General features: G+C 41.6%; 1 protein-coding gene across 1 annotated transcript; it reads left to right on the top strand.

Moving 5' to 3' along the window:
- Positions 1-11,362: 11,362 nt before the first annotated feature.
- LOC141617063 (putative protein phosphatase 2C 24) lies at positions 11,363-14,172 on the top strand. The gene is made up of 4 exons (XM_074434235.1): positions 11,363-11,982; positions 12,077-12,391; positions 12,533-12,638; positions 13,378-14,172. The coding sequence occupies exons 1-4, from the start codon at positions 11,485-11,487 to the stop codon at positions 13,725-13,727; spliced, it is 1,269 nt and encodes a 422-aa protein (XP_074290336.1). The 5' UTR covers positions 11,363-11,484; the 3' UTR covers positions 13,728-14,172.
- Positions 14,173-16,251: the final 2,079 nt, after the last annotated feature.

Below are 16,251 nucleotides of genomic sequence, written 5' to 3'. Positions count from 1 at the left end.
TTGACTGTATTTTATGGTGTCTATATGTTATTTTTTTTCTCTTGAAATTTTTTTTCTCTTGAAATTTTTTTTCGTGAAAGATGTCTTGATATTAATTGTAATGTTTTAGTTTTATAAATAAATAGTTTTTATTCTTCAACTTATTAACGGTCAAAGTTCGGAAACTTTGATCTCTAAAATACAAATAGGGTGAAAATATAAAAATAAAGGGAGTAATATTTTAACGTAAAATAGCTACATTTAATCCGTCTCGTAAGAATTTGCAAACGAATTATACATCGAAGACTAGGATGCGTCAACCCACGTCTTGACATAACAATGGACCCACTTGTTATATATGTCAGTCTACTTCAGTACTTCACTTCCCCATTCTCTATTCTCTTGCTACGTAAGCTTTCTTCATTGGACCACATGCCTTCCTCACTTATTGTGGCCCCACTTGCCCTATAATATTCCACAAATTCTCATAGACGGACACTATCCGTCTATACGTATAGACGGATATCATTTTTCCTCACAAAATACCCATTTGCCATAAAGTGGGAAGCACATGGGGGTACCCCACCTTGTCCCCCCTATCCATTTTATTAGAGGTTTTTACCCGTCTGTTCGCCCCACCCGTCTATAGCAAGACCTATTGATAATATTCATAACAATTAGTCTACGGGTATATCTGTCTAAAGATGTAGACGGGTTAAATATATCATCACTTTCATAATAAGATAACCCCAATTATCCCATTTGTTGTCTGTCTTATTATAAAAGTGGTGACGTATTTGACCCGTCTACAACTTTAGACGAATAATGTTCGTCTAAAGTGAAATATTGTGTGTTCATAATCGGTCTCTTTTAAGACGGTCGTCGGGTTAACTACACTGTCTACAGCTATATCTGACTAAACAGAGCCGACCTGAATAACCTGATCTGATTTTGATCCGAGGGTTTGAGCTTGTTTCGTAACTTGAATTAACCCTACTTGAATGTCTTTTGTTGCATATTATCCATTATATATAAATAACTTGATAGTTGATACTAACACAACCGAAAATGATCTGAATTCGAAAATGACTCGACTCAACTCGACTTGATTAGATCCGAGATCTATCTTACCCGAAAATGACCTGGCGTGAATTGAATTGAACCGAATTCGACCCGGTTAATCGTTTGTGCGGTCTAAATACATCTCCACATAATACATGAAAAAAGAGTTTGTTGTTTCTTAGGCATTCTGACTTTTCTCTTATCAATTTATTTATTACGCTAATGTTTAAAACAGATATATCAATATAATTAACCGTTCTCGAATATCAGCTCGCTTAGTAGTTATGCTTACTAAGAGATTAGAAAACACAACACGAAATAGGAAAGCTTTGTGGAGATCAGAAACTAGGGCATGGTGTACTGCAATACGAGCTCATATAAGATATTAGATATATGTCTCTTTTTTGAAATCTTATCGAAGATATATACTTTTACAATGTGTTTAATCACTGTTTCATAAAAATCAAGATCGATTTGAATCTTAAATTCGATTTAATCAATAAAAAAGGAATAAGGGTTTCCTGACTAACGATATTTATACAAAATTCAAATGAAATTCACACTCTATAGATATTACGACTTATTAGATGAAGTTAAACTATATAGAGATTTAAAATTGAATTTGTCTTACCGTAATGAATAAAGTCTTGTCTCGTATATAACCATACAATTAAATCAGACTTATTCAAATCGACCAGTCGGTCTATATCGATTGAGAAATCACTTTTACTGACACCTAAAACCTAAAAATATATAAACAAACCTTATAATTATTTTATAATCTCGAGACTCTAGTTCAAATTTGGATCAAAACTACAAGAAAGTTGTTAAGAAGTAATGAATAATTTAATGGTATGCTAATTATCTACATCAACCTGATTAAAGAATCTATGGTCAGTACTAGGATGTTTTGGATAATAAAAATTATTATTACAAGATCAAGTATTATACGGGAAAAAATAGTGTGCTTAATCGACTCCCGCAAGAAGCATGCCAAGTCTCATCTACCACAATCAACACACAAACACACTCAAGAGAGGTGACCTATTTTTCGCGGAATAAAATAAAACGTAATTGTTCGTTAGATTAGAATATTGCGGTTAAAACTTAGGTGAAAAGGAAGTAGCTGTGATTTTTCTCGTCATTAACTAAATAAATAAATAATACAATAAAATGTAACTTCATTGGAGATATTTTTTATTTTGTTACGTAATACATCTAGCTCCTTTAAATTAATATTAAATAAATAAATTAGAGTAATTACGTGCTCCATATGTTTCTCCCTGGTTCTCATTTTGCTTAACTATTTTACCATATTATTTAAATTTTTTGATCGCGTACTTTAGCTACTTAGATAAATAAACCGATAAAAGAAAATACCGTGTGTTTGGAGTTTGAACATACAATGTTACAAGATACGGAGTAACACTTAAATTATTCGATATAAAGGCAGTCACAATCATTCAAAATCATCGGAAAGGGTTTAAATCCAACCATCCAGCTACTTACAAAGGTTGTCGTATATAAAATCTAACTTGCCTATATAAACTCCGACTAGAAACCTTCTTACAAATTCGTGTTCCCCTCATCTCGTACCTTAAATGTTTAGTTAACTCCATAATTCCCTATTAAAAATGTTCCGGGCGTAATTCCAGAGCAAGTATTGTTACCACCCGTGGCTTGTAGAATGATGTCTTGAGTTGGATCCCTCGTCTCAATCGTTCCTCTCGGCCTCTCCTGCAACAATGAACGAACTGAGGGCTTGACTTTGTGCCAAGCGTACTCACTCCGACGCTCAAGTCAGTAAACTTAGAGGGATAAGTTGTTACTTGGCTAAGGATGTATTGTAGAGAGATAAGGGAGATATTACCAGATGAATAGTGATTCTTGGGTTAATTTATGGATCCTTTCCTCAATGAAGGTTGAGGAGTATTTATAGGCTTTCACCTTTTGTCACGTAGTGGCCAAGTGGCCAAGTGGCTAGCCGGTGGAAAGACCGTTCTACCCTCGGCCGATGGACCTATGGCAGGCCGGCCGAGGGGCTTGGATATGAGTACGCGGTTATGTGTCCCGGCTGGCTGGTTGCCAGGCCGAGACCCCAGGTGACAGGCCGATGGGTTGCATCGGCTAGACTGTCTAGGTCGCTGACTTTGCTGTGGATATCCTTGACCTTGCTCAATATGTTGACTTGGTCAGCGGTGCAGAATATGCCCATCAATTTGCCCCCAGCGTAGTCTATACCGTGGTATGGGCTCCGATGTATGCTGAGCGTATATTCTGCGAAAGTAATTTCTGAAATTTTTTCTGTATCGGCTTCTTCTATCTCGGCCTGGTTCTTACTAGGCCGTACCATATATATCCCCCCTCCGCATGGATGTGTAAAGGGCATCCAATGTGGAAGAGAAAGTGACGCTGGCCGAGACCAGGGTTGGGAGTGCCGGTTGTTTTGATTGCCCCCAGGCCGGTGCTTCCTAGCTTGGTTGATCATGTGGCCGGCGGAGAGCAGATACCTAAGAATTTGTTGAGGAAGATGAATAGGCGAAGAGAGGTGAAGGGGCGTGTTGAAGACGCTTCATCACTGTTGCATTGATTGACGTTTGACTGTTGCGATGATTGACTTTCCATGGTTGCATGTCCGCACGTGTCTCTGTTTCTTTGATTGGCCGGCGCTTCATGGGCTGTTCTCTGATTGGTCCTTCTTCATGGGCTTTTCCCTATAAATAGGGCAGTTATTCCGTGAAATTGGCGACCAATTTCATTCTCTCCAAAATTTTCTTTTCTAAACTTTCAAGGGCTTCTTTGTCTTCTAATTTCCAGAGTTGTTACTCCGGCGAGTGTTTTTCTTCAAGGTAAACAAGCAAATTTCCTCACTTCTTATTTTGTTAAATAATCATTGCTATCATGTCTTCTGCTGACGCCGGGACTAGCACTTCTGCGCCGGGGGGTTCCCCGTCGCGTCTTGATGGGGAGGGGATACTAGATGCCATCCCGATAAGGTTTGGGGGCCCTAGGTCTCCTTCTCCCGAAGTTGATCCTCAAGTTTTGGAGGAATGGGAGGATGACGATGATGTCGATCATGACGCAGACGATTTTGGTGATGATGCTGCAAAGGCTCGTCCTAATGAGGGGAGGCAGTACGTTATGGATCACGGCGACGCCTGTAAGGTCCGCCTTGACCGTGCTTGGACCCATAAGTTCGCCATTTGTTCCGGCGAGACATTTTTCGAGGGCCATTTTTCCTTTGGCGGGGGATACAAAATCGTTATCCCTGAGGAAGGTCAGGCGGTCTGTTGTCCTCCCCCGGGTCACATCGGCGTATACATGCGGCACTTGGAGTACGGGCTCCGGTTTCCGCTGAATGAGTACGTTATGGCCATCATTAGGGCCATGAACGTTGCTGTTGCCCAACTGCACCCGTTGGCTGTGAGGACCATAGTCGGCTTTGTCTGGCTTTGTCTCTTCAAGGGAGAGGCCCCAACGGTGAATTTATTCCGCCGGCTTCATCATCTCCGGCCATCAATCTCTGGCCGCGTCGGATGGTACAGTGTGCAAACGGAGCAGGGTTATGTCTCTGTTGACAAACTTACTTCTTGCAAGGACTGGAAAGATCGGTGGGTGTATGTTAAGGTGTCGGATGACTATCCGCTGCCCCGCTCCTTTCAGCACCAAGTTAATTTGCGGTGTAAGACTAAGGCGGAGCACGACAGATGGGTCACCCGGAAAAAGCTCAAGATGGACGCCAGCAAGGTCCCTCTTAAGGAGGATGAGAAGCTGGCGATGAGGCTCTTTGAGGCGGACAAGAGTGGGGTGCCGAAAAGATGGATTCCCCCAACGCAGATCATCCTCGAGGATGAGCCGCTCTGCCATGTCGGTCTCATACCGGCCCTAGCACAGGGTGAGTGGGGGTCGGTGTGAGGCCCATCACTGCTCTCAGTGTTCCTGTTTCTCGAACTTCGATTTATTTCTTCTACTTAACTCTTGCTTTGTTTCCTTCGCAGACCACTTTGGACCGGACCTGTCTGAGGATATCCTCCGGAGAATGGGGCTGCATAAAGATAAAACCGTTGCTAACTTGCACCCCAAGGCTCTAACCCATGACCGCAGGACGTCGCCGAATGATCTCATGGATCGCCACGAATGAAAAGCTTGAATGCGGTGGAGGCCTGTGCGAAGGTTGTTAGTAACATGCCGCGCCACACGCGAAAAACGAAGTCTTCGGCGGCGATGGCGTCGACATCGCCCCACCTCCCATTCCCCCGTGTCGGAAGGCAACGGTGGAGATCGTTGATATCACCAATGGGGAGGACTCCGATGAGGAGGGGTCTCCCCTTGTCCGTAAGAGAAAGGAGACGACCTCTACCGCCGTCGCCGCTTCGCTGGCCGGCGAGGAACGCGTCCTCCGCCAAGAAGGCCAAGCACGGTACTAATCTATCCCGTGGCTCGATTTAGCCGGTTCATTAGGCGCCGCGATGACAGCTCTCGGCATGTCTATGCATGTTGATACGATGCTTTCGTTAAATTTTGCGGATCGGCCGCTTGTCGGCCGTCGCTCTCTATTGAGCAAAAAGTGGAGGAGAAACCCGCGCAGTCGGTGATCATAACGTCACCGTTGACCCTTCATCCCGAAGGCTTCCCCTCCCGATCGCAGTCCGGTGATCGAAACGTCACCACCGACTCTTCATCCCGTAAGGCTTCCCCCCCGGTCGCAGTCGGTGATCGAAACGTCACTACGACCCTTCATCCCGAAGGCTTCCCCTCCCACTTGTAGCGGAAAGCGCGAGGCCGATCGAGGAGTCGGCGAGATGGAACGAGCCGACCGGTGCTCGTATTATAGAGCAGGAGAAGGCCGTGGCCCAGTGCGCCCTTGAGCTTAATGCCGCTAAGAAGGTGGCCGTGAAGGCGGTCGGATCTCCTCAATGAGCAGGCTTAGGGGAGATGCCGAGAAAGCGCTCTTGGGCGAGAGAAAACTCGGGAGGACGCCGAAAAGGAGGTCCTTGCCGAGAGAGCCAAGGCCGAGGCCGCTGCGGCCGAAGTTGCAAAGTGCATGAGAAGTGTGCCCTTGTTCGAGGCACGCCGACCTTTATTTCCGGTAGAGGAATGAATTCGGGGGCATGCATCGATCCGGGGGAAGGTGATTCAGAGCAAGGAGGCCATTATTAGACAAAAGGAGGAGGACATTGAGATGCTCCAAACCGTCATGCTCCCTAACATGTGCACCGAATTCCGGGATCTGGCCGAGGAGGCTGCCAGGGAAGTGATTGAGGAGCTCTTCCCTCTCGAGGGTTCCTTTCCGTGGGGCAAATTTGACGAGCTGTTTGACGACAAGCTCGAAGCTAAGAAGAAGGCCGTGGCAGAGAAGGCCAAGGAGGCGGTGAGGGTGAAGATAGAGAAAGAGGCGGCCGCGGAGAGTGCAGCCCTTGCTGAGAAGGCTAAGGCGGCCAAGGAGGAAGCCGAGAGGGCAAGGGCAAAGGCCGCCGAGGCTAAGGCCGAGGTCGCCAAGCCGAGGCGCTAAGAACGCCGCCGGGTTGCCCATCGAAGAAGATGCTTTGCCGCCGCTGATGGCAAGGCAAGCAACAGCATAGGGAGACGGGCGGTCGTCACCAGGCTCACCCGGCGTCTCGGATAGCTTCAGCTGTTCGGGAGCCAATTATTAAGCCTTCCCTCCCTGCCATTTTTGGCGCTTCAAATGATACCTGTAATCTTTTGTTTTTCTTTTCCTTGTATTTTGTACAACTTTGGTAGGTTGTGTTTTGGCTTATCCTTATGGGGACGGCCGTCGTCTGTATTCTCCTCACTTGTAACTTATCATTTTTAATAAGAGTTCGTTTCTTTTGTCTTCGGCTTGGCCGAGGTCTTTACCTCACTTTGAGTTTCCTTGCGCTAATAGTTGAGCGTATCAACTGTACTTAGCGTCTTCACTTTGCCTCTGGCTTGGCCGAGGTCTTTTTTCGTCTTCGTCTGAGTTGCCTTTTTGTTTCCGCCTCGGCCGGCCGAGGCGATCTAGAGTGCGCATCCCAACCGTGTTTAAACGCTTTTAAGGTGTTTTGATCGTTTACTGCGAGTATCAACCGCGCCGACCGTGAATCGCCATGCTTCTTGTCGCTTCCGAGGGTGATTGCGCTCTTGTCGGTGTGACAAAGTGTGAGCCGTCGTCGCTTATTGGTAATGACGACCGCTCTTGCCGATGTGACATGTGAGTGGCGTCTTATTTCTTGATGGCGGCCGTGGCGTCTACCACTGGAGTGACTGCGACGGCGTCAAACCTCTTGGGGTGATCGCTGTGGCGTCTACTACTGGGGCGATCTAACGACGGTGCACGCTCTTGATGGAGACTAGCCGCTCTTGTCGGTGTGACGGTGTGAGTGGCGTCTATTTCTTGATGACGGCCGTGGCGTCTACCACTTGGAGTGATCTGCGACGGCGTCAAACCTCTTGGGGTGATCGCTAGTGGCGTCTACTACTTGGGTGACTAACGGTGCACGCCTCTTGATGGAGACTGCCGCTCTTGTCGGTGTGACAGTGTGAGCTGGCGTCTATTTCTTGATGACGGCCGTGGCGTCTACCACTTGGAGTGACTGCGACGGCGTCAAACCTCTTGGGGTGACTGCCGTGGCGTCTACTACTTGGGGTGACTGCGACGGTGCCTGCCTCTTGATGGAGACTGCCGCTCTTGTCGGTGTGACAGTGTGAGCTGGCGTCTATTTCTTGATGACGGCCGTGGCGTCTACCACTTGGAGTGATGCGACGGCGTCAAACCTCTTGGGGTGATCTAGTGGCGTCTACTACTTGGGGTGACTGCGACGGTGCACGCCTCTTGATGGAGACTAGCTCTTGTCGATGTGACAAAGTGTGAGTGGCGTCTATTTCTTGATGACGGCCGTGGCGTCTACCACTTGGAGTGATCGCGACGGCGTCAAACCTCTTGGGGTGATCTAGTGGCGTCTACTACTTGGGGTGATGCGACGGTGCACGCTCTCTTGATGGAGACTCTCTTGTCGGTGTGGCGGTGTGAGTGGCGTCTATTTCTTGATGACGGCCGTGGCGTCTACCACTTGGAGTGACTACGACGGCGTCAAACCTCTTGGGGTGACTGCCGTGGCGTCTACTACTTGGGGTGACTGCGACGGTGCCTGCCGCTCTTGTCGATGTGACAGTGTGAGCTGGCGTCTATTTCTTGATGATGACGGATGGGGGAAAATGGACACTTTGATGGAAGACTTGGACGATTTTTATTAGGTATAAACATGCGTTGGGGTGCCCACAACTATCTTGGACACCTCCGCCGCTATACAAAGTTTTCCCGAGATTACCAGCGTCCTAATGGCTCATCAAAGGCACCCCTTCCGAGTCAGCCGCTTGTTGCATCCATGAGGTCGCCCTCCTGTTGTAAGGACGGACTTTTTCCTTTCTCTGACCTCTTTGCCACTTTGAGGGATTGCATGTTGCATCCTCTGGCAGCTATCTGGACGTTGACCACCTCGTCCTTCTCGTCCTTGGAGACGAGCTTATGCGCTTCCCCCCGGTCCGAGACATACATCAGTGTTAGGGCCCGAATGGACATCACTGCGTCGGCCTCGCTCAGGGTGACTCGGCCTATGAGAACGTTGTAGGCGGACGAGCCGTCAATGACCACGAACTCAGCTAGGACATTTTTAGCCGCATTCCCTTCGCCGAACATCATCGGTAGTCTGATTGACCCCAGTGGTACCAATTAGCTACTCCCTCCATTCAACTCCACACTACACTTATGCTTTTTGCACGGGTATTAAGGAACGGATTAAAAAAACGTTTAAAAGTACATAGGGAAAAGAATGGTGGGGTTAAAAATGTTAAAAAAATATAAATGTGGGGTTTTATGGTGGAATAGAGTGGGCCAACAATGGCATTTGATGTAAATAAGTTGTTGGAATTAGGATAAAATTGTCTTTTTCATTTCCTTTTTAGGAAAGGTGTAGTGTGGAGTTGAATGGATGTAAATGGTATATGTGTAGTGTGGAGTTGAATGGAGGGAGTATTAAGTACCTATTCATCCTTCTCAATAGATTAGATTAGTAAAAGTAATTTAAAATTTAGATTAAGGTCCTATTCTTTCTGTTTTAGTTTAAATTTATTTCAGTTCAGTTCAGCTCTATCTCTTCACAAATTAACTCTTATTTCAGCTTCATTTAGATTAACTCAAATTCGTTCAGTTCAACTCAGTTTCAATCTATTCAATTCAGTTCAGCTCCTATCAACCGAAAAAAATGGGACCAAGTTTTTTAAATGTAGCCACGTATGTTCAATATCAAGACCAATCAACATTTGGAGCCAAATATTCTAATTTCTAACCACGAGTTAAGATCCTAGTCAAATTACCCTACAATAGGTCTTGGTATAGACGGGTGGGGCGAACAAACGGATAAAGACCTCTAATAAAATGGATAGGGGGATAAGGTGGGGTACCCCTTCCCACTTTATGGCAAATGGGTATTTTGTGAAGGGAAATGATATCCGTCTATACGTATAGACGGATAGTGTCCGTCTATAATGAGAATTTGTGATTACCCTAACACTTTGCAAAATTTGAACCCCATATTTACACATTACAAAACCACGTGTCCTCCATTCTCCCATAAAGCAAACCAAACATTTTCAAAATTGAAACTGAAAACAACCAACATAGTTAGGCATAATTTGAAATTAAACCACAAACATTGTTAGGCAAAATTCAAATAATTTATAATTTGAAATTGATTAAATGTTTTAGGAAGTTAACAAGTAATAAAATAAGAAAAAATTGAAAAAAAAAGACTAAATTTTCAAAATTTACATTATTTAGATAACGCGAATGCAAATGTTAACAAACTCTATTTGTTCAGTTTCGATTACAATTTCTTATGTAAAACAAATTAATTTGTAGCATTTTTACCTAAACACACTCCATGCAATTTCTTTTCTCAACTACCGATAACGATGTTGAGAAAATAGACTAAATTTTCAAAATTTACATTACCTAAACATCGATGTTTTAGGGTATGATAATGAAATACTGTACATAATTTTAATGAATGCCTTTGAACACGACCACCTATCAAAAAGAGTGAAATCGTTTTGCACACAACCACCTCTAATCTGTAGCTACTTTAACACCCTGGTTAGGCGCTATTCTTTCTGGCATAATCTCACATACTTAAGTTAAACTCAGTTACATTCAAACATTCAGCTCAGTTAGTTCATCTAAGATCAGTTCCGTTCAGTAGTTCAACTTTTTCCAATTCAGATCATTCAGTCCAACTTTATTTCACCCGAAAAGAACAAGACTTCTTAAAATTTAAGGATAAAACAAGTCAAATTATACCGTACTAAAACATTATATCTCTATATCATTCATTAATTTAACAGTTTTTAACTTAATACTCATATATCCACTGAAGAGCCAAGATTTACATTATATTCTCGTAATTGTAATTGATGTAGCCGGACCGGCCAGATTAGCTGAACCGGATCGAGGAGGCTGGTGTTCGGGTCATATATTGGGACGGTCCGCGTGTGCTCGGTGTACTAGCTATGTCAAGAGCTATTGGTGAGAACACGCTCGATTATCGAATTATTGCATGCATAATTGCATATTCACATTATATAATTCCGTTGTTACTTTTGTTACATTCATTACATTATCATCGGTCAGTTTTTGAGATTTGAAGCCTTCGATTTACAATGTGAATGTCACAATTGATTACATTATATCTCTATATCATTCATTAATTTAACGGTTTTTAACTTAATACTCATATATCCACTGAAGAGCCAAGAATTAACCCAATAGGGGCGAGCGGGTAATGGCTTACGGAAAATTCGGAAAAACTTTAAAAAAATTTAGCTAAAAACTTCAAAATTTCCGATCGTTAAGGAGGGCGAGAGCCCCTCCTACCCCTAAATCCGCTACTGCATATATCCTTTTCAAACAAGAATGTAGATTACAAACTTACAAGTTAACAACCCATTTCTTTCACATATTTGATAGTATTTCCACTTAAAAGGAGTAACTTAAAACTCATCAAGTTAAGTAGTGACCAAATGTAGCACACAAAAAAGAGCGTGTCATACAAGTAACTGGTCCCTTCTCTTCTTGTTGTTTAATTTTAATTGGTCCACGCTTTCCCTATCGTTTTCACCAGGATTACCCCGCCTTTCACACGTGTTTCTTTTCCACCTCTTTTATCCAACGGCCCACATTCTTCCATTCTCTCTCTATCTCTTCCACGTAACCCTACTTACCTTCCGGTCAGCCCCCCGGTCAACTCGGTCATCCTTTGCCCGTCTTTAAACATATACACTCCCACGTAAATATCAAAATCAAAACCCCATTTTCATGGCGGTTCCCTTCTCTCTAGAAAACAATAACAATCAAATGCGAAAGTGCTACGATATTAATTAAATTAAATTAATTAATTAATTCATTACATGGCGGAGATATGTTGCGGTATAGTAACTGAAGGAGGAGGAGGAGGAGCAAATTCGTTAGGTTGTGAAACGACATCGTCTCGTGCTGCAAGACGACGTCGTATGGAGATACGTAGGTTTAAATTTGTTGCTGGAGTTTCCGCTACTTCTACTGCTACTAGTGATTCAAACGAAAGCGTTACTACGACGGCCGAAACGAAACGGCTGAAGATGGATAATAATGCTTCTACTGCGTCGTCGTTTCGTAGCGATTGCGATAACGCGTACGATAATTATAATAATAATGATAATGATAGTCGGTTGAAGGACGTGGTTGCGAAGAAGGTGAAGGTTAAGTCTGTTGAATTTGACGTTAAAATGTTTGATATCGTTCCGAAATTCGGTGTCGCTTCGGTTTGCGGAAGGCGACGTGATATGGAAGATGCTGTTGCGGTGCATCCGTCTTTTAAATCGGAATTGCATTATTTCGGTGTTTACGATGGTCATGGCTGTTCTCATGTACGTTACGATTCCGTCCTTTCATTTTATTTTCATGCGTTTGTTTCCGTCTCAATCATTTGTTTACCTTTTTGTTTCAATAATAATGTTACAGGTAGCGGCGAAGTGTAAGGAAAGGCTACACGAGCTAGTGAAAGAGGAATTATTCGACAAAGCGGTAGCGGCGACGGAGTGGAAGTCGGTAATGGAGAAAAGCTTCGGAAAAATGGATAAAGAAGTTGTCGCATCGAACGAAGGTGTTATCGGAAACTGTCGTTGCGAATTACAAACGCCGGAATGCGATGCTGTCGGATCTACCGCCGTTGTTGCGGTTGTTACACCGAACAAAATTATCGTCGCTAATTGCGGTGATTCTCGTGCTGTTCTTTGTCGTAATGGCAAAGCTGTTGCGCTCTCGTCAGATCACAAGGTTAGTCGACTTGTGACTTACATATAAAACCGTCTTACACAAGAATAATTTGATTTGTGCTAGTTTTGGACTGTTTATGACTTGATTTTGGTAGAATAATATTTGTGTGTTGTTAGTCTTAATTTTGTGTAATTGATGTAGCCGGATCGGCCAGACGAGCTGAACCGGATCGAGGAGGCCGGTGGTCGGGTCATATTTTGGGACGGTCCGCGTGTGCTCGGTGTACTAGCTATGTCAAGAGCTATTGGTGAGAACACGTTCGATTATCGAATTATTGCATGCATTATCACAGTAGTTGCTACTATTGTTACGTTCATTAGATTATTATCGCTAATTTTGTTGATTTGAAACCTTGATCTACAATGGAGTCGGGAATGTCCAATTATTGTCATTATAATCGTCAATTTTGGAGATTTGAAGCCTTTAATTTACAATGGAGTCGGGAATGTCCAATTATTTACATTATAATCGTCAATTTTGGAGATTTGAAGCCTTCGATTTATAATGGAGTCTGGAACGTCCAATTAATTACATTATGATCGTCAATTTTGTCGAAACCTTTGATTTACAACGGAGTAGGGAATGTTCAAAGATGAAAACACGATTTTTGTAGTTAAAATTGTTTGATTTTGTTTACTTAGTTCGCGATTTCAATGTATTATTAGTTTATTTTTCTAGCTTCATTAGTTCATTTTTCTAGCTTCATATCCTGAATCCGCTACTGTTTACAGGCGACAATTACCTAAAGCCATACTGTTGTAGTTAAAATGTTTGATTTTGTTTACTTAATTAGCGATTTCACTATATTATTAGTTCATTTTCTAGTTTGATTTCCTGAAGCCGATACTGTTTACAGGCGACAATTACCTAAAGCTATACTTTTGTAGTTAAAATGTTTGATTTTGTTTATTAAGTTAGCGATTTCACTGTATTATTCGTCCGTTTTTCCTAACTTCATATCCTGAATCCACCGCTACTGTTTACAGGCGATAATTATCTAAAGCCATACGTAAGTTGCGAGCCAGAGGTGACAATCACAGATCGGACAACAGAAGACGATTGTTTAATTCTAGCAAGTGATGGACTATGGGACGTAGTATCAAACGATACTGCATGCGGTGTAGCAAGGATGTGTTTACGTGGAAAAGTATCATCGCCACCAGATCCGCCTCAGACGGAGGATATTGGTGGCGACACCGCTTGTACAACAACGGGAGAAGAGGTGGCGGACAAGGCATGCGCTGATGCATCAATGTTACTGACGAAATTAGCCTTAGCAAGGCACAGTGCTGACAATGTCAGTGTAGTTGTCATTAATCTCAGGAAGGACACGTAGAGAAAAAAAGTCGGGGGTAAAATGGGGAATTAACAAAAAAATGTTTTCCTCTTTTTAGCAGTGTAACGTCATAAACGACGTCGTTTTAGAAGGCTAGGTAGCATCAAAAACAAAAAAAATTAAAATTGTAAGAAAAAGTAATGGAATTGGTGATTTTTTTTCTTTCATCCTTAAGTTGTTTGGTTATTTTCTTGGTTTGGGTTTAAAGTTGGTAATTAGGCCGGTAAACTTGTGCAAATTATTATGTACTCGGTGTCGTGTTTCGGTTAGCAAGTTTTGGTTATCGGTGTGTTAGGTTCGGGGTTCGAGGTTCGAGGAAGCGGTAGTCGAAGAGGTTACCCAAAAATATGGGTAATCTAAAATTGTTTGTAAAAACAAAAGTTTGAGTAACCTAATTAGTTAATTAATGGATGCACAAGACTGCAAGAAAGTTTTAGATTTCGTATTTGTTTTGTTTTGTTTTGTTTTGTTTTGTTTATCTCATATTTTCTTCGTTTCAAGGAAGAAATTGTCGGTTGTGGTATATCTTCGCGATAATTGAATACTTGCTTTTGAAATTATACGGAGTATTATATAGAATATACACTAAAATAAGTCGTCGAGGTTAATATATATAATAAAATAAAATTATAATTAATTTCTCTTAAGACGTATATAAGCTGATGAATTGGGTATATATGAGGTACGAAGTATGCGGAATGGAATTATCATCCAAGTCTAGTATTTGGTATTTGTTATAGAAATAACAAGGAATGGAATTATCATCCAAGTCTAGTATTTGGTATTCAATAGGTCTTGGTATAGACGGGTGAGGCGAACAGACGGGTAAATACCTCTAATAAAATGGGTAGGGGGGACAAGGTGGGTCACCCCCATGTGATTTCCACTTTATGGCAAATGGATATTTTGTGAGGGGAAATGGTATCCGTCTATACGTATAGACGGATAGTGCTCGTCTATAATGAAAATTTGTGTTTGGTATTTGGTATAGAAATAACAAGGTGCATCGTACTATTTTCACGACGGTACTCTCTAATGGTTATTTTGTGTGTGGAATAATAAAATGCATTATATGGTTAATTTAAACAATATTTTAATATAATTATCGTTTTGGTAAATAAATTGAAATAAATAGTTAGTTTCACAAACGACCCTCAGATTTGTGTATTACACGGCGTCACGGCCCAAGGATGGTTATATGCTGGTTTAGTTCCGATTTGTATACATTCTATTCTTATACTCCCTCCAATTTTCTTATATCTTCCCTCTTTTCTTTTTCACACAAGTTTGATTATCTTCCCTGTTTCCTTCTTTGGTAAGTTTCATTCATTTTTTATTAATTTTTCTCTCCTAAAAAATCAACAACTCTCATTACTTTATCTATTCTTTATTCATCATTCATTCTTTATTATTTTCTCTCACTTATAAATTTCACAACTTACAATAATTTATTCTACTTTATTCCTTCTTTCTTCCCCTTTCTTATTTTTTGTGCCCAAAAGAAAGGGGAAGATATAAGAAACTTGGAGGGAGTACATAATAATATTCGAACATCCTTTTGTATTAGCGACTAGTGAGTATGAATATGTAACAATTGCGAATGTAAAGCATAGACGATGAATTTCTTGTGTTTTAAGAATAATAGTCCACATATACATTTTTGAATTTATGACTCTTCGTATTATAATTTATAAAGAGAGATATATAGATGTAGAATACGCAAATTCTTATTTCAGACGGGTTTTTTCCCGTCTGAAATAAGACGGACAAAGTATTGTCATTTTACAATAAAATATTACGTGTACGCGTGTAGCTAAAATATTTGTGGAGGAATCTTCAGGTCATTTTGGAAAGCAGACACCTTTACGTAATGCCATGCAATTTAGCATTTATTTTCACAATATTCAGAAAAAAAATTTGATAGTTAATTCCAACTAATTTCAGTTCAGTTCGATTTTTTTTTACTTAATTTTAATTCAGTTCGGTTTAGTTTAGTTCAATTAATCTCTTCACAAATTAACTCTTACTTCAGTCAATTTAATTCCACTAAATTCAGTGTAATTCAGCTCTTTTCGACCTAAAATACAATAACTCGATCATACAAGTATTCAAGTATGCCGAATACAAATCCAAATCTGATCTTTAATTCCCCTCACTTTGTGGTGTATGTATCACCTTTATAACTCCTTTAAATACAAAAGTACCTAAGAAGATTAAAGTGATACATAATTGCTCAAATAATCCAATATAACACACAATTACAACTAAAATGTCAAATCAAAAATCTAAAAGGGGACCAAATTAGATATGAATAATGAGAAGGATGAGAATTATTCCATAACAAACTTAGAATGGCCTTTCACATAGTTGGTAGTCTAATTATCCATAGTTGGAAATTATGTAAGCTTTGGTATAATCACACATTTGCTTTATCAAGCTTCCCTAATTAATATGGACACCTCATCAACCTTCTCTAATCAACATATAACACATGTGCATAAAGTTAAACGAACCCAAATTCTTA

This window comes from Silene latifolia, chromosome 1 (genome assembly GCF_048544455.1).
Source record: "Silene latifolia isolate original U9 population chromosome 1, ASM4854445v1, whole genome shotgun sequence".
NCBI lineage: Eukaryota > Viridiplantae > Streptophyta > Magnoliopsida > Caryophyllales > Caryophyllaceae > Silene > Silene latifolia.
Note: the sequence above shows the minus strand (reverse complement) of the source record. Positions and strands in the feature narration are given on the sequence as shown.

Coding starts and splice junctions, on each gene's coding strand:
- LOC141617063 (XM_074434235.1), top strand. CDS start 11,485: ATGGCGGAGATATGTTGCGGTATAGTAACTGAAGGAGGAGGAGGAGGA. Junction 11,983..12,076: donor ATGGTCATGGCTGTTCTCAT/GTACGTTACGAT, acceptor ATAATGTTACAG/GTAGCGGCGAAGTGTAAGGA. Junction 12,392..12,532: donor CGCTCTCGTCAGATCACAAG/GTTAGTCGACTT, acceptor TAATTGATGTAG/CCGGATCGGCCAGACGAGCT.